The following is a 22,344-nucleotide window of genomic DNA, read 5'->3' on the forward strand; positions in this document are numbered from 1 at the left end:
AAAAATGCATTGCCAAGAGCTGCTTCAGCAGGCCACGTCAGCATGAGAAGTCTGCGTGGCGGGATATGGACCTAAGTGATACGGCATACAAAGTTTATGGACCCAAAAAGTCACTTTAGAAGTTGATGGACCTAACCGAAACCTCCTCACAAGTTAATGGACCTCTGGTGCATTTAACTCTAAAATAAAACAGTAGTAACTTAGGAATAGTTTATAGCTACAGTGATAAAAGAACAGGCAAACAATAATTAGATAGAGAAATCAATAATCCATAAGAGGTCTAATAGTTTGGCCTTGATCATAGATCATCGCATCTATGTGTACACCATTGATCAACACTAAAGACATTGACCATTCATGACATTATGTGTCCTGCATTTCAATCAACAAAACTAGTTAAACTTGTGAATTAAGTAATCACAACGCGCATTAAGATCGTAAAGTATGATATTTTCTTACTTCCACGCGACAATCAGGACAGCCAAAAGGAGGTAGATCATCGAGTAGATTCCTGGAAGGCATATAGAGCCACCCATATGATGGGCAGATCCATTCCGATGAAGGCATGTAGGAGCGCATCCAGATCTTGATGCCCCAGACAACGGCCAAGATCAATCCACTGCTCCATAGCTCCCCTAACAATCCAAAAAAGAAAAAAATGAGGTAATGTAAAAGAACCGCACCATCCATTACACCAGACCAGACAAACATACCGGCTACTCATATCTAGTTCGTCCGATTAGGGCGTGTAGCCACACCCTTATCGAGTATTGACACAATTCCTACCCACAGGGCGTATCCACACCCTTAGGGCTCCTTTGGGTACGCTGATACCGCCGGTATCCCCGCCCCATCCGCGGGGGAGCCAAGGCCCGTGGGAGCGGGCACCCTCTCCATTCCACGCTACAGTTTGGATATCGCTTGGGCTAAAAAAGTCCATGCCTTTTTAGCCCGATCCGCGTGGAGCCACGGGGGAACAAAAAATCACCTCCTGAGTCGTGTCTCTGTTTCCCCGTCACCCCTCGCGCTCGCCATCGACATCGACTCGTGCGGCCACGCAAAGCAAGGCATGGCGGCTAGGTTTGAGCGCCGCCACTCCCACTCCCAGTCGCGTGCGCCGCGCATCCCCATCTCCCACCATCCCGCGACTCGCTTCGTGCCAGCAGCGCCACACACTCCATCCATCCATCGGGAAGCAGCGCTGCCACGCACTCCATCCTATCGCAAGGTAAGCCATGGCGGCTATGGTTCGAGCTCTACCCTCTCCTACTCGTGCTCCTCCAATCTTTGCTCCTTCTGTTCATAGGCCATTTGTTCTTTTCGTCTTCCTCGTAGAGCGCCACTATGGAGCCTAGGGTTTGAACGCCGCCAGTCGTTGCTCCGTCCCACATCCACCAGCTGCCACACTCGTTGAGCTGCCGCCTACACATTCTACATCCCCGGCCAGCCATCTCGCTCGTGGTCTCTAGCTACAGGTTCGACGCCTCCTCTGTTCTACGTTTCTTTTAGATCTGTTTGGTGTTCATGAATTGTGTGGTGATCTGGTGGTTCTTGCCACAACTGGTGCTCTTTTTATTGTTCTATGTTTTTTCTTAGGTGCAATCCTGTCAATTTGTTTCCTTCACTTGTTAGCTGCAGCGACTGGTTGCTTCTTTTTTTAGTTGAACATTAGGTTAATGACTCTAGTTCAGTTGAGGTTGTCAAACTAGCTTGCTGCTCTTTGTTTGGCTTAAGGTTTCCTCTGTTTTTGTTTTTCAGATAGCGCACTGCAGCTGCATTTTAGAGTGTCAGTAGTAACTGACCAGTGGAGAGTTCAGGTAAAACTCAGCTGCAGACTTCGTTTTTCAATCAGTTCAGAGATTTCTTTGTAGTAGCTGTTTGTTTTCCATCGGTTGCTAGCTGTCTTAGCTCTTAAGTGCTTCATGTGCAGCTTCTGAATATTCAGGCTTTTTAGAATAGTATTCACAGTTCAGTTCAGTGAGTGCTTTTTTATTTGTTTGGGTAGCCTGTTAGCAGTAACATTTTTTATTAGATTAATTATGTTTACTCATTTCTTTCGTTTGCTTCCGTGATGTTTTAAGCAAGTACTAATTGTTCGTAAGGTCAGTATGTCACAAGTTGGCATATGTGACTTTTACAATTAGAAGAGAGACGTGTTGGGTAATTTTGGAACATAGGCTTCAATTATAAATACATAAGTAAGCCAATATCTCAGCTGGTATAGAGCTGATGCTAATATCAAATATAAGGGTCACACTGAATATGTGGACATGCCTCTGTTATTAGTTCACCCATGCTTGCAGAATTAGTACTGCTACCTGTGATCTTGTTCGGTTCAGAGAGAAAAATAAAGTACTAACACGTACTTTATTATAAATACACAAGTAGGATAATATCTCAGCTTGTTTCTATTTGCAACTTTTAGATAATGGGCTCTAGGAAGAAGAAAATTAGAAAATTCATACATATGGAAGAAGAAGATGATGATGAATTGTTTCTTATCATTGTTCCTGCAATACTTGAATGTCTGAATGAAGAGAAGAGGCCAGAGCATACCTCCGAGTATACTGGTGCTAAGAAGGTGAAGGAAATTCTAGAGGGGTACGAGAATTGGTGTAAATCTGAGTTTCGTATGGAGACACGAATATTTAAGGAGACATGTAACTATCTTAGGCGTGAGGGTCTATTGCGTGACACACGAGGTGTTACCGTTGAGGAGCAGCTAGGGATGTTTATGTATATGATTTCACACAATGCTAGCAATGATAGACTGAAGAAAGCATTTCAGCATAGTGGTGAAACTATCCATAGGCACATAAGGGCAATTTTCAATATCATTCCCACTCTCACCTATAGATTTATGAAGCTTCCTACTTCCAACCAAACTCACCCTAAGATCGCTACAAATCCTAGATTTTGGTCCTTTTTCGGGTAAGGCATAACACTAGACCTTATTGTCTCTCCAACATTTTGCTCTGTTTTTAAGTTTCATTTTTTTTACAGAATTGTATTGGTGCTATCGAAGGCACACATGTGCCTATCACAATTGCAGATAAGAAAGCCCCCCATATAGGAATAGGAAAGGCACACTATCTCAGAATGTCATGGTAGCATGTTGTCGGATACCGCGAGAAGGGGTACCCTAAGCAAGAACCAAAAAACGATTGCTTAGACTTCGTAAAAGATCGAAACTAGTTAAACACCGCTGGCCTCGGCCAATTCTCCGACTCGCCCGAGGCCCCCTCACCGCTGACCTCGGGCGATCCCCCACCGAAGGCCTCGGCCGCCCCCTTCTCGTCGCAGGCCTCGGCCGGGCCGCCGACCCTCCGTCTCGCGCGAGGCAGGCTCGGCAGCACTCTGCTGCCTCTTCCTTCACCCGTCCCTCTGACAAAACATCGTGTCGCATTACCTCAGCCAACTACAGCCCCTGGCGTCGGCCGCATGCTCAACACAGTACAGAGGAATGGCCGACGGGACAGGAGGCAGGACTGGGCAGGGGTTACCCGCCACTATGCCAACCACTATGCACATGGTTGACGCCCATGCCTCACTATGCTGCCAACTCCTGCTCTGAGAACAACGCAGCATGGGGAGCCATGTCTGGGATACTGTGGCCTCGGAATCAGTACCCAGGACCAATAATTCCCTCCAAGGCCTCAGCAGTTGCTTTAGGGGCTCGGCAGCCTGAGGATCCATGTCCGCCGAGCCCCCCACGATGGCTCGGCCTCGGCATCTGCAGAGCCATGGCTCCCTACGACGTCATCGCACGATGACCAGCACGTCAGCGCCCTACCATCCACGACGGGACTGTGACCTCGGGACCAGCAAACTGACCGAGTTCCGCCTCGCCCGAGGCTCCCGGTAGGGCCTCGGGCGAGCTGGCCATGCTCCGCCTCGTTCGAGGCTGGGCCCGTCCCGCAACCTCGTCGCCTCCGCCTCAAAGGTCGCTCTAGCGGGCTGTCGCATCCAATCAATGCGCCCAGCTGCGCCCACTACGTAAGCCATGATCGGCAGTGCGCCGCGACAGGAGCGACGGGACAATGGTCAAATCGCCTTTTTACCATCCCTTACTGACAATACAGGGTACCATATCCTGTAGACGCACGTTCCGCACTGTTCCGCCTAAATCAACTATGATGATAGCCGCCAAGACCCCGCATTACCGTCTGCAAAGGCCTCAGCGCAGCGGGTCTCGGCCTCAGCGCAGCAGGTCTCGGCACAACCGACTACAGCAGCCATCAGGCCTCGGCACTTCACCAAGTCAACAAAAGTACAGGAGCGCAGCATGTCGTCGGCCTGGAGACCATACCGACTAGACACCGACGGGAACTCCCACGACACCGCGCTGCTCCGGGGAGCAGAACACGTCAGCAAATAGTAAACTTCTCATGTACTTCTGGCTTCCTCCTTGTGGCTATAAAAGGAGGTAGCCGGTGCCATTTCTAAGGGAGAGGACAGGCGGAAAGACGAACACACCGATAGAACTACACACTTCTACGCTGCTTGGGAACAACGCCTCAAGCAGCCCGCGGCACCCTCGCCGAGACCTGGGGCTAGCTCCCTCTCTCACCCAGCTTGTAACCCCCTACTACGAGCACTCTGGTGCAAGGAATACAAGATTGATCTCCCAGACTGGACGTAGGGCCTCGATCGCCTGAACCAGTATAAACCTTGTGTCTCTTTGCATCACCATCCGGGATTAGGGGCACGCAGCACAAATTCACTCGTTGGTTGAGGGACCCCCGGTTCCAAAACACCGACAGTTGGCGCGCCAGGTAGGGGACTCTGCGTGTCAGCTTCGTCATCCTAGCAAGTTCTGGATGGCAGACCACATACGACCATTGCGTCTCGGCACCGTAGTTTGGTTCGGGAGCCTAGAGTTCATGTCTCTAGGGCATGAGTACGACATGGTGCTCCTCACTCCTCGAGCCCCACCGTCCGACGATGAAGTCATGCCCCGGCAGCCCAGGCGCAGGCGGTGCCCGGGCGGCCGCTCTCGCCACGCTCGCCAGGCACGACGTGAGCAAGGCCACCCCGACGCTACGCGAGCCCGGGGCGGCACGCCACTCCCCGCCGATATCCTACGACCAGCTGTTGGTACGGGGTCCCTGGCTGGGGACCTGTCTGGCCTGAGCATGGACGAAGGAAAATCGCCGGTGGCTCGCGCCGATGCCCAGTCATCTAGCTCCGCTCCACCACTCCCTGAAGAGCCGACCCCGGTGGGGCAGAATATGGAGACGGCGCCGTCCCCATACCCCTTTGGGTTAAGAAATGCCGCCGCCTCTTATGCCTACGCTTACACTGCCACTCACGAGCACCTCTCGGAACGCCACCAGCGCTTCGCTCTCGACCTGAGCACCCACTCTGACTCCTCGGACGAGGACGAGGCATGGCCCAGGGTGGATTTCTCCGAACTCCACAACCCTGGGGCTTTGCGCCAATTCTTGGCCGCAAGCGACTACTGCCTCGGCTATTCCGACTCCGACGACGAAGGGACTTACGATCCATCCCGTGAGTGCTTCCACGTCGGGCTCGGGATGCCAAGGGCGGGCAAAGAGGAAGAGAGGATAGGCAACCATTCCCCGCCCCGGGCAGGGGCGGGTGATGCCACACCTCCGCGTCTCGAAGCCCCGACAGCACGGAACGAGAATCCTGTCCGCGGGGGGCATCGACGCCCAGACCTGGAGCAGCTCCGCGAGCTTCAAGCCAAGGTCGAACAAGACCGACTCCTTCTGCAACAGCTTCGGGACACTCTCGAGCAGGAGCAGCAAGGGCGCGGTGAGGGCAGAGGAGCCCGAGGGAGGGCCCGCGACGTCCATCACCGCATCAACGACAACGAGGGGGGAGAGCCACCCCCAATCTTTAATCGCGCTAGCCAGAATGTCGCAGCGGCTGCGATGCTGGTCCGAGCGATGCCCGAGCCCTCCACCACCGAGGGGTGACGGGTCCGCGGAGAGCTCCGCGACCTCCTCGAAACCGCAGCGGTGCAGCAGGCCGAAAGTTCCGCCTCCCGCCGGCGCGGGGGCACTTCGGAGCAACCCACAGCGCAACCTCGCCGGGGCCAGGATGCCTCGGTCCGTCCCGAGGCCGCTCGCGCGCCGACGGTCAACAGGGCCCCCTCGGTGCGCGATCGACCTAGGGACCAACGCGAGGCACAGAGCGACCACGAAGTAGTTGGCAGGCGACGGCGCCACGACGACGGAGCCGCCCGAGGCTACCACCCACACCGAGGCGGTCGCTACGACAGCGGTGAGGACCGCAGTCCTTCCCCTGAGCCGCCAGGACCTCGGGTCTTCAGCAGGGCCATCCGCGTTGCTCCTTTCCCCGCCCGGTTCCGACAGCCGGCCAACCTCGTGAAGTACAGCGGCGAGACCAACCCGGAACTCTGGCTCGCCGATTACCGCCTGGCCTGCCAACTAGGTGGCGTGGACGATGATCTGCTCATCATCCGCAATCTCCCTTTGCTCTTGTCGGACTCGGCGCGAGCCTGGCTTGAGCATCTCCCTCCCTCGCAAATCCATGACTGGCACGACTTGGTGAGGGTCTTCGTCGGGAATTTCCAGGGCACCTACGTGCGCCCCGGGAACTCATGGGACCTCAAAGGTTGCCGCCAGAAGCCGAACGAGTCTCTTCGAGATTTCATCCGGCGCTTCTCCAAGAAATGCACCGAGTTGCCCCGCGTCGGTGACTCGGAAATCGTCCAAGCATTCCTCTCTGGCACCTCCTGCCGAGACCTGGTCCGAGAATTGGGCCGGAACGTACCAACCATAGCGGCCGCACTCCTCGACATCGCCACCAACTTCGCCTCGGGCGAAGAGGAGGTTGGGGCCATCTTCCCCAACAACGACGCCAAGGGGAAGCAGAAGGACGAGGCCCCCGAGGCCTCGCCCACCCGCGTCCCAAGAGAAAGAAGAGGGGCCGCCCAGGGAAGCAGGAGGTCCTCGAGGCCGTCCATGTCGCCACAACAGATCGCAAGAATCCCCGAGGCCCCCGCGGCCCCGGGTTATTTGACGACATGCTGAAGAAGCCCTGCCCTTACCATCAAGGTCCGGTGAAGCATGCCCTCGAGGAGTGCACCATGCTCCGGCGTTACTACGCCAGGCTTGGGCTCCCCGACGACGAGGAGGCTAGGAAAAGGGGCGCCGGCGAAAGGGACGGCGATAAAGATGATGGGTTTCCCGAGGTACGCAACGCCTTCATGATCTTTGGTGGACCCTCGGCATGCCTCACGGCGCACCAGCGAAAGAGGGAACGCCGGGAGGTCTTCTCGGTCAAGGTGGCCACCCCCCGGTACCTCGATTGGTCTCGGGAAGCAGTCACCTTTGATCGGGATGACCACCCCGATTATGTTCCAAACCCCGGGCAGTACCCGCTTGTTGTCGACCCGATCGTCGGCAACACCCGGCTCACCAAAGTGCTCATGGACGGAGGCAGCGGCCTCAACATCCTCTATGTCAACACTCTGGAGCTCCTGGAGCTCGACCAGTCACGACTCCGAGGCGATTCCGCACCCTTCCACGGCGTCGTGCCAGGAAAGCGCACACGACCCCTCGGGCGCATCGACTTACCCGTCTGCTTTGGCACTCCCTCCAACTACCGCAAGGAGGTCCTCACCTTCGAGGTGGTTGGATTCAAGGGGGCTTACCACGCCATCTTGGGGCGCCCGTGCTACGCCAAGTTCATGGCAATCCCCAACTACACCTACCTCAAGCTCAAGATGCCAGGCCCCAACGGCATCATCACCGTCGAGTCCACGTACGAACATGCATACGACTACGACGTCGAGTGCATCGAGTACGCCGAGGCCATCGTGGAGGCTGAGACCCTCATCGCCGATCTCGACCAGCTTGGTAGCGAGGTTCCCGACGCCAAGCGGTGCGCCGGGACCTTCGAGCCCGCGGAGGCCGTCAAGCTCGTCCCCGTCGATCCCACCGTCCCCGACGGCCGAGGACTGAAGATCAGCGCCACCCTCGACGGCAAATAGGAGGTCGTGCTCGTCGACTTTCTCCGTGCGAACGTCGATATGTTCGCATGGAGTCCCTCGGACATGCCGGGCATACCAAGGGAGGTCGCCGAGCACGCCTTAGATATCCGGGCAGGCTCTAGGCCGGCAAAGCAGCGCCTGCGCCGATTTGACGAGGAGAAGCGCAGGGCCATCGGCGAAGAAGTGCAGAAGCTCATGGCAGCCGGGTTCATCAAGGAAGTATTCCATCCAGAGTGGTTGGCCAACCCTGTATTAGTCAGGAAGAAAAGTGGCAAGTGGAGGATGTGCGTGGACTACACTGGTCTAAATAAAGCATGCCCGAAAGTCCCATTCCCACTACCACGAATTGACCAAATCGTTGACTCCACTGCAGGATGCGAAACCCTCTCCTTCCTTGATGCGTATTCCGGTTACCACCAAATCAAGATGAAAGAGTCCGACCAGCTCGCGACTTCTTTCATCACTCCATTCGGCATGTACTGCTACATAATCATGCCATTCGGCCTCAGAAACGCAGGGGCTACTTACCAACGGTGCATGATCCAAGTCTTTGGTGAACACATCGGACGAACCGTGGAGGCCTACGTGGATGACATCGTAGTCAAGTCCAGGAAGGCCGGTGATCTCGTCGGCGACTTGGAGGTCGCCTTCACATGTCTCAGAGAGAAGGGCATCAAGCTCAACCCCGAGAAGTGTGTCTTCGGGGTTCCCCGAGGCATGCTCTTGGGATTCATAGTCTCGGAACGTGGGATCGAGGCCAACCCGGAGAAGGTCTCGGCCGTGACCAACATGGGCCCGATCCGAGACCTCAAAGGGGTACAGAGGGTCATGGGATGCCTTGTGGCCCTAAGCCGCTTCATCTCGCGCCTCGGCGAAAAAGGCCTGCCCCTGTACCGCCTCTTGAGAAAGTCCGAGCGCTTTTCTTGGACCACCGAGGCCGAGGAAGCCCTCGCCAGGCTCAAAGCGCTGCTCACCAACCCCCCGTCCTGGTTCCGCCCACCGAGGGCGAGCACCTCTTACTCTACGTCACTGCGACGACCCAAGTGGTCAGCGCGGCCGTAGTAGTCGAGAGGCAGGAGAAGGGACATGCTCTACCTGTCCAACGACCTGTTTACTTCATCAGCGAAGTGCTCTCCGAGACTAAGACGCGTTACCCCCACATCCAGAAGCTGGTTTACACCATAGTCTTGGCTCGACGCAAGCTGCGTCACTACTTCGAGTCCCACCCGGTGACTGTGGTGTCGTCTTTTCCTCTGAGAGAGATAATCCAAAACCGGGAGGCCTCGGGTAGAATAGCCAAGTGGGCTGTCGAACTCATGGGGGAAACCTTGTCTTTCGCGCCTCGAAAAGCGATCAAATCACAGGTCCTATCCGACTTCGTGGCCGAATGGACCGACACACAGCTGCCACCCGTTCAGATCCAATCAGAATGCTGGACCATGTACTTCGACGGGTCTCTGATGAAGACTGGGGCTGGCGCGGGCCTGCTCCTGGTCTCGCCCCTTGGAGTACACATACGCTACATGATCTGGCTTCACTTTGCCACCTCCAACAATGTCGCCGAATACGAGGCCCTCGTCAACGGCCTGCAAATCGCCGTCGAACTTGGAGTACGACGTCTCGACGTACGGGGTGATTCGCAGCTCGTCGTCGATCAGGTGATGAAAGAATCAAGCTGCCATGACCCCAAAATGAAGGCGTACTGTGCGATAGTACGTCGCCTGGAGAACAAGTTCGACGGTCTCGAACTCAACCACGTTGCGCGAAAGTTCAACGAGGCCGCGGACGAACTGGCAAAGATGGCGTCGGCGCGGACCCCGGTCCCACCGAACGTCTTCACCAGAGATCTCCACAAGCCATCCATCGACTATGCCTCGGCGACGGAAGAGGGCCCATCGGCCGAGCCCACCACAGGGCCCGAGGCCCCCTCTGCCACCGAAACCTCACCCGCCGAGCCCGAGGCCATGGCGATTGACGCAGAGCCTCCCAAGGCTGACCAAGGAACGGACTGGCGAGTCCCTTTCCTTGATCGTCTCGTTCGAGGAGAGCTTCCTGCTGACAAAACCGAAGCCCGACGGCTTGCGCGACGCGCCAAGACTTACGTCCTCTGCGACAGCGAGTTGTATAGGCGTAGCCCATCTGGTATTCTCCAACGATGCATCACCACCGAGGCTGGCCAATCCTTACTTTGGGACTTACACGTGGGAGTCTGCGGGCACCACGCGGCGCCTCGGACACTCGTGGGTAACGCCTTCCGCCAAGGTTTCTATTGGCCAACGGCGGTGGCCGACGCCACGAAGCTAGTACGCTCCTGCGAGGGATGCCAGTACTACGCTCGACAGACGCACCTCCCGGCCCAAGCCCTCCAAACCATCCCCATCACATGGCCATTCGCTGTGTGGGGGCTGGACATGGTTGGGCCTCTGCAGAAGGCACCCGGGGGCTATACCCATCTGCTGGTAGCTATCGACAAATTCTCCAAATGGATCGAGGCTCGTCCGATCACTCAGATCAAGTCCGAGCAAGCGGTGCTGTTCTTTACGGATATCATCCACAGGTTCGGAATCCCAAATACCATCATCACCGACAATGGGACGCAATTCACCGGCCACAGGTTCCTGACATTCTGCGACGACCGCCACATCCGTGTGGCCTGGTCGGCCGTAGGACATCCCAGGACAAACGGCCAAGTAGAACGTGCGAACGGCATGATCCTACAAGGTCTCAAACCTAGGATACACAACCGGTTGAAGAAATTCGGCAAGAAATGGCTTGCCGAACTCCCATCGGTCATTTGGAGCCTGAGGAATACACCGAGCCGAGCCACGGGATTTACACCGTTCTTCCTGGTCTATGGGGCCGAGGCCATCCTCCCCACTGACCTGGAATACGGTTCCCCGAGACAACAGGCCTACAACGAGCAAAGCAACCGCACTGCCCGCGAAGACGCTCTCGACCAACTGGAGGAAGCCCGAGACGTCGCGCTGCTACACTAGGCCAGGTACCAGCAAGCCCTACGACGCTACCAAGCCCGGCGTGTCCAAAGCCGAGACCTGAAGGTGGGCGACCTGGTGCTAAGACTAAGGCAGAGCAACAAGGGCCGCCACAAGCTGACCCCACCCTGGGAAGGGCCATACATCGTCGCTCAAGTGCTGAAGCCCGGGACCTACAAGTTAGCCAACGAGAAGGGCGAAATCTTCACCAACGCTTGGAACATAGAACAGCTACGTCGTTTCTACCCTTAAATTTCCAAACGTTGTTTACATTGTTTCTCAAAATACAATAAAGAAGCGTTCTTAGTTGTTATAATCTTTCGAGGAACCCCCTTATAGACAAGTCGATTGTATAGAACCTAAGGACCGTACGATCGTCTCAAAGGTGAAAAGGCCGGCCGAGCCGTGAGAACGGCCTACGCCTCTGGGCTACGGCAGCTCCCTCACCACCTTTTCACCCAAAGGACAGCGTAGGCTCCGAGGAAGTTCTGTACAGAGAGCTTGTCTATCAATAGGGGCTCGGCGTCACAATAGCGATATAAGGGAGACTCGGCTCTGCCTCTGCAAAGCCGAGCCTCCCTCGAGGGCTATAAAGGGGGAACCCCCTAAGTCCCGAACACCGTTTGTTAATGGTCTTTCAAAAAATTTCTACGCCAAACTCTCTCGCGCTCCGGCGGGACCTTCATAGGAAACCCAAAGACCAAAAGCTTGTCTCGAGGCCAAAGGGCCGGTCGAGTCGTGAGAACGGCCTACGCCTCTGGGCTACGGCAGCTCCCTCACCACCCTTCGCCAAAGGACGGCTTAGGTTCCGAGGAATTCCTTTGCAGGTTCCCAAGATCGAGACAGAGGGCACAGGCTCGAAGTAAAACAAGAAACGGTTAAAAGACCCACATACGCAAATACTTTAAAGGCCTCGACGGCCACAAAAACGTCATGGTAGGGCAACTAACTCAATCCGGTTACACGGCCCCTTTTGGCCCAGGTCAAAGCTCAAGGGTCGGCGGCCGGCGCGGGAGGGACCACCTCTTCTTCAAATAGACCGGCCAGCGCTGTGCCAGGTGCCTCGGCCACCTCCAACAGCTTCACGACCTCTGCATCAGCCTCCTCGTCATCTTCTGGCAACATGTAGCCATCGCTGACAGCCTCGAGGTTGATGGCGTAGTGTGAGGATACGACGGCCAGGGCGTGCTTGACGCCCGTGTGCAACGCCTCCCGGAGCCTCTCGTGGACACGGCCGCTCAACGCAATCAGGCGGCTCCCAAGGGAGCTGGCTGATTGGACTCCCTCGACGTCCAGAGCCTCGCAGGCGGTACGGACAGCGCTGCGCAGCGCCTCGTGCTCCCGGACCTCAACATCCAGCGCCGCTTGCGTTGCGACGGAGGCCTCAGCCACCTGGGAGGCTTCTTTCTCCAGATCTACGTCGCGATAAGGGGTCAGGAGTCAAACGCGAACCAGGACAAAAAGAACAAGGAGCACGGTTCAAGCGGAACTTACCCTCGGCCTTGCTCTTCCAGTCTAAGGCGTCAACCCGAGAGGCCTCGGCCGCCTTGGCAGCCTCTGCCAAGGCGACCTTCGTCAGCTGATGCTCGCTCTGCCCCGCACCCAGCTGCCCGGCTGTGACCTTGGCAGAGGCCGTCGCTTCTTGGGCCCGAGACCTGAAGGAGTCTCGCTCCTCCTCCAGTTCCTTGATCTTCGCCACCAGAGGGGCGGACTGCTCCTTAGCCGTGGCCAACTCGGCATGAATGTCAGCACAACGAAGGCAGAGGTCCTCCACTTCCGCACTCCGCGCCGACAAAAGCCCCTGGGCATCGGCAAGCAGGCCCTTCTGCCGCCGGAGCTGGTCCCAGATATCCCTCTCATTTCGCAGGAACACCGATTTCCCAAGGGATCGGGTCTCGAGCTCCTAAGGAGGCAAAACAAAAAACGCACGTCAAACACTGCGAGGGGGCTCGGAGAGAAAACAACGCAGCACGAGAGAGGAAAGTACTTACCTGTGCGACACCGGGCAAGTCCCGCCCCATAATAGTCATCGCTGTCTGCAGTGACCGCACTGCTAGTTGGCGGTACTGCTCGAGGGTGTCCCAATGCCTCCCCTCTGCGGTATCTTCAAGGGCGAACACGGGCTCCCCCTCGGGGTCAGCCCGGTTCCGCCAGAAAACACGTGGGAAGTTCCACCCACGGGGCTCGGGCCGTAGCCGGACAAGAGCCGAACTCCCCTCGGCGGGATCGGGGACTGGCTGCTCCACGGGACTAGCCGCCTCGACGTCCGCCGCCTCCTTCCCATGGGAGGAATCATCAGATGAGATTGCCTGAACTAGGGGCGGCGCCAAAACTTGCTCCGTCTCCATCTCCATCGCCTCGGCCTCGACGGACCCAGGGGCTCTGGCCTCCGCCATCTCCACCTCGGTGGCCCCGGCGTCCACCGCCCTGACTTTGGTGGTCTTGGGGGCTCCGGCCTCACCCTCAATGGCCTCGGCGATGGTGGACGCCCCAGCCTCCTTCGCCCCAAGACCCACGACATCGCGGGGCGCGGGCTCCTCCTCTTCCACTCGCTCCGCGGCCGCCTCGGCACCCTTTTCCTGGGCAGCCGCCTCCTCCGAAACGGCCCTACCCGACGCCGCGCCACGCTACACGACAGCCTGCGCCTCCGCTGCCTGATGGGCGGAAGAGCTAATGTTCACCTTGAGCGCCTTACGGGGCGCCAAGGCAGGATCTTCCACCAGATGCTTCTGGCTGGAAGCAAAGACACTCCCAAGGCCAGCATGCGACCAAGGGGCAAACAAGAAGTACTACGGACTCCACCAGAAAAAGACGCTTACCGCGAACGGGGATGCAGCTGCTTCGACACCGCCAGCCTCCTCTGCAACGGCGGCGGTGGTAGCAGCAGCACGGCCTCTGTGTCCACCGGCGCCAGCTGGCCTCCGCCGGACCCCGGCACCTCCTCGACCCTTCGCGGAGACAATGGGGTCGCCCCCACCGTCGCTCGCTCCACCTCCACCATCGAGCCCATCGGGCTGACGGCACGCTCCTCCGACACCCGCGCCTCGGGCGTGTTGGCCTCGGCCCCGGGACGGGCCGCCACCGGCCTCGAGACACCTCCTCCTAGGAGCATCAGGCTCCTTGCCGGCGCCTCGGGCACCATCTCCCTAATGTCGGGGAGGTGTTCCAGGCAGGCCGTCCCCATCTCGCGCCCGTCGCCGTCGCCCGAAGAATCCGACACCGACGACGAGGGAGACGGCTCCAACAAGAGACCGTCGAGCTTCTGACGCCGGCGACGGGCGTCCAGCTTTTCGCGTGCGAGGAGCTTCTTCGTGCGCTTCGCCTCCTTGGCATCTTTCTTCTTCTTCTCCTCCTCGGCGCGCGCCCTGTTCACGGATCGCCGCCGGGCGTCCTCGGGAATGGGCGGCGGGGAGCCTCGCACGTCTCTTATCCCCTGTGGGAACGACGAAGTAAGACAATAGACAAAAAAGGCGAAAAACAAGAAGGCCGCGAAAGCCTCGGCAACATCCAACTTACCAGTGAAATGTGCCCCCGCGACGGGCGCATCGGGAACGGCATCAAGTCGTCGAGCTTCGGCTTCCCGTCTACCGCCTCTCTCACCCGACGCAGGGTCTCGTCGTCGGTAAGGGCGAAGGCGGACATCTTGATACCGGCGATCGGATCGCTCGGGGTCATCTCGAACAGCCGCCGCCGCCGGGCCATCAGCGGCAACACCCTCCGGCGGTGAAAAGCCGCCACGACCATGGCCGCCGAAAGGCCGCGGTCACGTAGCTTCCCCAAGGCCCTCAAGAGCGGTTCCAGCCTAGGCTGATCGACCTTGATGACGCCGTACCCCCATTTCTCTGGCTGACTCTCTACAACCCGCCCGGTATAAGGGGGAAGTCCTCCGTCGTCGTTGCGGAGGTAGAACCAGCTGTCATACCAACGACGGTTGGACGATGACAGCTGGGCCGGGATGTAGAGAGACTGCCGGTCTTGGCGCACGTGAAGAGTGCAGCCGCTGGTGGTGAACGTCGCTCGGAACAAGTGGAGCCACAACTCCCAGTGGGGAGCGATCCCCAAGTACCCCTCGCAGACGGCGACGAAGATGGCCGCCTGCGCGATGGAGTTGGGGCTGAAATTGTGGAGCTCCACGCCATAGTAGTGCGGGAGCGCCCGCATGAAGTTATCCACCGGCGAACCGAGGCCTCGCTCGTGGAAGACGACGAAGCTCACCACGTAGCCGTCGCGCGGCCTCGGCTCCGACTCGTTCCCCAGAGCGATCCACTCCGGCTCGTCAGGGTCGGTGATCGGGCGAAGAAGACCGGCCTCCACGAGCGACTGCAGCTTCCCCTCGGTGACGTCAGACCGCTCCCAGGGATCCGCCGGGAGGAGGACGGGACCACCTGCCATTGCGCAGTGGAGGACGCTGCTACGGCGGTAATCTCTCTCTCTCTCTTTCGTTCGGTCTCTCTCTCTCGCCCTTCTCCTCCCCGCTCTATGCTCTCAACGACGGCACGGAGGCAGCGAAAGCGAACGCGGAAAAGGTAAGGAGGGGGAGGGCGAGGCTCTTTGCGTATTTATACAGGGACGAGACGAAACCGCCGGGCGACGAAATCGGGGAAGTTTTCCCAAAAAATCCGCTGCGGTTACCCAGATCCGGTCTTACCGCCCACGCGCCCACTCCCTCCTCATTAATTGCACGTGCAGTTACGTCCCGTCGGCTGACGCCACGTCGCGTCCAACCGCAGCAGCAGCAGGCGCCGTTTCACCTCCTCGAAAAAGCCGCCTCAAAAGACGCGCCTGCCGTTGTTAGCCGAAGGGAGAGAGATAGCCCCCACCCGATTCCTTTCAGGCAAAGGAACTGGGCACCGAGCCCGCTACGGTCCAGGGGTTCGAAGGCTGGGCCCTTAGGGGTTTCGACAGCCGCCCCAGGGCAACAGAGTCAGGGGCGACTACGGGCGAGCCTATGCGAGGCCGAGGCCCAAGCAAGCGAAACGCTTAGGACGCCCTGTGTTGCGTCCGAGACCGGCAGGGAGGTCTCCGAATGGGATCCCACCGTAGGGAGGCACTGAGCCACCGAGGCCCAGCGAACGGCCTCGGCACCCACTAGAGAAACCCTCCGGTACTCTTGGAGCGCGTCTCCGGACCGCTAGCCGACCCCCAGTGAATGGGGTATGGGCCTCCACTCGGACTCACCCGATAACAGCTCACCAGAAATGCCATCGCTCGCGCCCACCGAGGGTAGCGTGGCACATTCCACCCCTCCTTCCGAGCGAAAAGGAAGCGCGAGGGTCGAATAAAAAGTCAGGAGAATCCCTGACGGCCCTCCTGCTCCGCGCAGAGGCTAAGGGACTCTTTCTGCAAAACGTTGCCGAGGCCCAGCGACTTGGGCTCGCACACGAGGGGGCTCGGCAAAACAAACCCTCCTTCCGAGCGAAAAGGAAGCGCGAGGGTCGTTCAAAAAGCCAGAAGAACTCCTGACGGCCCTCTTGCTCCGTGCAGAGGCTAGGGAGCTCCTTCTGCAAAAGACGCCGAGACCTCGCGACCTAGGCTCGCACCCGAGGAGGGCTCGGCAGACAGACCCTCACGCGCGAGGGGCGAACCAAAAGCCAGGGGGACCTCTGACCGCTCTCTCGCTCTGTGCGAGAGACTCGGGGGCTCCTCCTGCAACTTTGCCGAGACCCGGCGGCCCAGGCTCGCACACGAGTGGGCTCGGCAAACAGCCCCCCCCCGTCTGAGCGAAAAGGACGTGCGGGGGACGGACAAAAAAGTCGGGAGGACCCCTGACCGCCCTCTCGCTCCGTGCGGAGGCTCGGGGGCTCTTCCTGCACCCAAGATAAAGACAAGCGACCCGAGCCCATTACGGTCCAGGGGTTCGAAGGCTGGGCCCCCAAGGGTTTCGACAGCCGCCCCAGGGCAAAAGAGTCAGGGACGACTACGGGCGAGCCTGTACGAGCGCGCCCTGTGTCGTGTCCGAGACCGGCAGGGAGGTCTCCAAATGGGATCCCACCGTAGGGAGGCACCGAGCCACCGAGGCCCAGCGAACGGCCTCGGCACCCACTAGAGAAACCCTCCGGTACTCTTGGAGCGCGTCTCCGGACCGCTAGCCGACCCCCAGCGAACGGGGTACGGGCCTCCACTCGGACTCACCCGATAACAGCTCACCGAAAATGCCGTTGCTCGTGCCCACCGAGGGTAGCATGGCATCTTCCACCCCTCCTTCCGAGCGAAAAGGAAGCACGAGGGTCGTACAAAAAGCCGGGGGAACCCCTGACGGCCCTCTCGCTCCAGGCGGAGGCTAAGGGGCTCTTTCCACAGCATCGTCGAGACCCTGCGATCCGAACTCGCACCCACGGGCCCGGCAAACACAATAAAAACCCCTCACTCGAAAGAGAAAAAAGCCCCTGGAGAAGTGAAATCACTCCTCCAGGGCCTTGGGGGCTACACCCGGCGGGTGCGCTCGTACGCACCCACCGAAACCTCGAGTACAAAACGCCATCCCGGCAGGAACTATCAAGAGCCAATTCTCGTCAGAACCTCAGGGGGAGTGCCTCCACTCCCCCCAAGGCCCGGGGGCTACTGTCGGATACCGCGAGAAGGGGTACCCTAAGCAAGAACCAAAAAACGATTGTTTAGACTTCGTAAAAGATCGAAACCAGTTAAACACCGCTGGCCTCGGCCAATTCTCCGACTCGCCCGAGGCCCCCTCACCGCTGACCTCGGGCGATCCCCCACCGAAGGCCTCGGCCGCCCCCTTCTCGTCGCAGGCCTCGGTCGGGCCGCCGACCCTCCGTCTCGCGCGAGGCAGGCTCGGCAGCACTCTGCTGCCTCTTCCTTCACCCGTCCCTCTGACAAAACGTCGTGTCGCATTACCTCAGCCAACTGCAGCCCCTGGTGTCGGCCGCATGCTCAACACAGTACAGAGGAATGGCCGACGGGACAGGAGGCAGGACTGTGCAGGGGTTACCCACCACTATGCCAACCACTATGCACATGGTTGACGCCCATGCCTCACTATGCTGCCAACTCCTGCTCCGAGAACAACGCAGCATGGGGAGCCATGTCTGGGATACTGTGGCCTCGGAATCAGTACCCAGGACCAATAATTCCCTCCAAGGCCTCGGCAGTTGCTTTAGGGGCTCGGCAGCCTGAGGATCCATGTCCGCCGAGCCCCCCACGATGGCTCGGCCTCGGCATCTGCAGAGCCACAGCTCCCTACGACGTCATCGCATGATGACCAGCACGTCAGTGCCCTGCCATCCACGACAGGACTGTGACCTCGGGACCAGCAAACTGACCGAGTTCCGCCTCGCCCGAGGCTCCCGGTAGGGCCTCGGGCGAGCTGGCCATGCTCCGCCTCGTTCGAGGCTGGGCCCGTCCCGCAACCTCGTCGCCTCCGCCTCAAAGGTCGCTCTAGCGGGCTGTCGCATCCAATCAATGCGCCCAGCTGCGCCCACTACGTAAGCCATGATCGGCAGTGCGCCGCGACAGGAGCGACGGGACAACGGTCAAATCGCCTTTTTACCATCCCTTACGGACAATACAGGGTACCATATCCTGTAGACGCATGTTCCGCACTGTTCCGCCTAAATCAACTATGACGATAGCCGCCAAGACCCCGCATTACCGTCTGCAAAGGCCTCAGCGTAGCGGGTCTCAGCCTCAGCGCAGCAGGTCTCGGCACAACCGACTACAGCAGCCATCAGGCCTCGGCACTTCACCAAGTCAACAAAAGTACAGGAGCGCAGCATGTCGTCGGCCTGGAGACCATACCGACTAGACACCGACGGGAACTCCCACGACGCCGCGCTGCTCCAGGGAGCAGAACACGTCAGCAAATAGTAAACTTCTCATGTACTTCTGGCTTCCTCCTTGTGGCTATAAAAGGAGGTAGCCGGTGCCATTTCTAAGGGAGAGGACAGGCGGAAAGACGAACACACCGATAGAACTACACACTTCTACGCTGCTTGGGAACAACGCCTCAAGCAGCCCACGCCACCCTCGCCAAGACCTGGGGCTAGCTCCCTCTCTCACCCAGCTTGTAACCCCCTACTACGAGCACTCCGGTGCAAGGAATACAAGATCGATCTCCCAGACTGGACGTAGGGCCTCGATCGCCTGAACCAGTATAAACCTTGTGTCTCTTTGCATCACCATCCGGGATTAGGGGCACGCAGCACAAATTCACTCGTTGGTTGAGGGACCCCCGGTTCCAAAACACCGACACATGTGACTTCAACCTAAACTTCACATTTATCTCTTGTGGGTGGGAAGGGTCTGCTTCAGATGCTGAAGTTCTTCGATCAGCTATTTCCAAGGGTTTCCAAGTTCCCGAGGGAAAGTTTTATCTTGTGGATGGTGGGTATGCAAATACACCACAATTCCTGGCGCCTTATCGAGGAGTTAGATATCACATTGCTGAGTTTCGGCGGCGCTCATCTCAAAGAAGAGAATATGCTGATCACAAAGAGCTTTTCAATCATCGTCATGCACTTCTTAGAAACCATATTGAGAGGGCTATTGGGGTTCTTAAGAAAAGGTTTCAAATTCTGAAAGTGGGAACACATCATCCCATAGAATCTCAAATAAAAATTCCAACAGCAACCGTTGTATTTCATAACATAATTAGATGTCTAAATGGTGACGAGAATTGGCTAGATCACCAACCTACTTATATACAAGAATCTGATCATGTTGATCTGCCACAAGGAGATGATAATCATCAAAATGATGTGTAGTCGCTGAATTTACAAGACCATGCTGCAAACGTCCTAAGAGATCAGATTGCCATGCAAATGTGGGAACGCTACAATCAAAGTCGTGCTTAGGAAGTAGCAGTCAAATCATAGAGCATGAAGATTATTTTGTAGTGTGTTATGTAATAAATGTTGAACATGCCAATGTGCTATTGTATAAGACATCTATGTTTATGACTTCCTATCTATGTGAGTTATGTTATATATCGCCAAACTATTACAGTTGTGTTTGAATGTTATTTTTGTAAACTCTAGCTATGACTAAAGGACAAAGCTCAAGAGCATCATGGAGCTTTAATTATGAGAAAGGACTTCTTGATGTACTTCAAGAACACAATCATGAAAGGTTTAAGGGCCAAAATGGTTGGTCACCTGAAGGATGGAGAAGTATCATAAAGCATTTCAATGAGAAGTTTCTAGCCGCTGGATTTTCGAAGGCACAGATTCAAGACAAGGAGAAGGACATTAAAGGATACTACAAGGCCATTCGGGCAGGGATTAAGGAAAGTGGGGTTGGCTGGAATGATTCTTTGTGCATGATCAATGCTTCACCAGATAAATGGAAGAAACTTATTGATGTATGTTGTAAGATCATTTCACTTGCTAGATAATTTAGCTTGTTACTATGCTGCTAACTTTAGTTTGCATTTGTCAGGATCATCCAAGGCTTCAGAAGTTCCAAGCAAAAGCATTTCCTTTGTATCATGAGTGTGAGAAAGTGTATGAAGGTAAACTTTTTATTCAGCTACTAGTGCAGATAGCTTTTTTACCTGTCCTACAGTAGTGTTCAGTATTTAGATTTTTTGAGCTACTAGCATTTGTTTTGAGATAGCTTTTTGTTAGCCCCAAACCTTCAAGTCTTCTTCAGTGAAGGTTATTGGCGCCATGGACCATGCTAGTCTGTTTTATGGGAGCTGGGGCGCTATGTTTAGCATCCTTTGGTAGTCTTTGTGGATACATTTGTTTTCGTGGTCTTGACTCGAGGTGATTGTGAATATGTGACTGAGAGATTAAGAGAAGGTAGAATGTTGTTAACTTCAATAACTGGCAAAACACTATTGGGCTGGTTTTCTTGTTTTGGAATATTCTGCTGCTATAGTTAAGTGGTCGACTAGTGTACTGTTGCTCTAAAATTTGGCCAGAAGAGGTGGCGGGTACTACACTATACTAGACTGGGCTGAATCAGGATTTGCGTAGTTAGCTACCACAGTGGTTGACCCAACAGGCTGGAGGACTGGGTGTGTGAAGCTGGAATCTTCCTACCGAGCAGTCATGTGATAGATATGATTCGTTGGATTTGATCTTGATGTTTCTTTTGTCTTCAATTCCATCGCCATTTTTTGTTTTGAGATAGCAAAAGCATTTTTTACCAGTCCTTCTACTACTATCCTTTTTTGCTAATATTTTTGGGACATTCATGTGACTTGAGTTTATTTATCCACATGAAACAGGAAGCATTGCAACAGGTGAATTAAATTTCACATCAACAGAGCCACTTGAGTTGCACCCACCGTCTTCCACTCAACATGTCAACGCCAGTGACATAGATGCTCCAGATAGCAGCATGAACCCTTTCTCTGCAAGTATGGATGATCATAGGGCATCAAGTGAACCTATAGACCTCACTAGAGCAGAACCAACTTCCTTTGCTTGTTCGGGACAAAAGGGATCAGGAAGTGGGGAAAAGAGAAGCATTGCTGGAGTTCTACAAGGCTATTTGGACCACAAGATAAAGCAAAGCAAAACTTTTGTGGAATCACTAGATGAAACAAGTAAAGGTGACTATTCTATCAAGAAGTGTATGGATCTTCTGGAATCCATGGAAGAGCTCTCAGATGAAGAGAAGGCGCAAGCAACAAGCGTCATGAAGTGTGAGGTGAACAGAGACATTTTTATCAACTTCACAAACTCAAGAGTTCGCCTATTGTGGATCAAGGGTGAGATTGCTCCAAAGATAAGTTTACTAATGAATTATTTTAGCAGGGTACCCCAAGTCTTCTTGGAACTATTTTTGTTCTGCATATAAACTGTGTAAACTGGGTCCTTCGCCATTTTTCTTTAAGGTGACTCTTTTGCTGTGTTTTTATTGTAACAAATAACAGCAGCCGTCATAAGCTTTATAGGAAAGAAAATAGCAGTCCTTGACATCAAGAGAGATAGAGCTATAGCTGTGCACACAAGATATGTATATTGAGACTTCCTATGTCTTGACACTTAAATTAACAGAGCCATACTATTTTGGTATCCTCCATTCTTTTTTGGGTTAGCCCTGGCATGTCACTAGCATGATCTATGTGTGACGTATCCTGGCAATTTGCCTTGGCTGTTGTATTTCCTTTAATCAAAATTTTGGAATTCAGTGTAGGTGGTTATAGAGATTCTAGACCTCTGTATTCCTTAATGTAATTGAGGCCTTTTGTGCTTGCCCGATCTGTGTGTTGCTGATCCAAGCAATTTGCATCCCTCTTATATCAATTTTTTTTATTTTACTGGAAGATCTTCTGGTGCTTCTATTGTATAACTTCATGACGCTTGATAAAAAATTCATTTAACTAATTACCTCAGTAAAAACAGAGATCTTCTATATTTACATCTGTGATAATGACAATGTTCGTTGATGCAGGTTTGA

General features: G+C 55.8%; 1 protein-coding gene and 1 pseudogene across 1 annotated transcript; both read left to right on the forward strand.

Moving 5' to 3' along the window:
• The first annotated feature begins 2,428 nt into the window (after positions 1-2,428).
• LOC136455379 (uncharacterized) lies at positions 2,429-19,697 on the forward strand (annotated as a pseudogene).
• Positions 19,698-19,972: 275 nt separating this feature from the next.
• On the forward strand, positions 19,973-22,344 carry LOC136455380 (uncharacterized). Its single transcript, XM_066455427.1, has 4 exons — positions 19,973-20,293; positions 20,371-20,443; positions 21,167-21,591; positions 22,339-22,344. The coding sequence occupies exons 1-4, from the start codon at positions 19,973-19,975 to the stop codon at positions 22,342-22,344; spliced, it is 825 nt and encodes a 274-aa protein (XP_066311524.1).

Source organism: Miscanthus floridulus, chromosome 5 (genome assembly GCF_019320115.1).
Source record: "Miscanthus floridulus cultivar M001 chromosome 5, ASM1932011v1, whole genome shotgun sequence".
NCBI classification, from domain to species: Eukaryota; Viridiplantae; Streptophyta; class Magnoliopsida; order Poales; family Poaceae; genus Miscanthus; species Miscanthus floridulus.

Bases quoted from the DNA above. Each gene is read 5' to 3' on its own strand.
- LOC136455380 (XM_066455427.1), top strand. From the start codon at position 19,973: ATGACTAAAGGACAAAGCTCAAGAGCATCATGGAGCTTTAATTATGAG. The intron at 20,294-20,370 runs GTATGTTGTAAG...TGCATTTGTCAG, and splicing joins AATGGAAGAAACTTATTGAT to GATCATCCAAGGCTTCAGAA. The intron at 20,444-21,166 runs GTAAACTTTTTA...CACATGAAACAG, and splicing joins GTGTGAGAAAGTGTATGAAG to GAAGCATTGCAACAGGTGAA.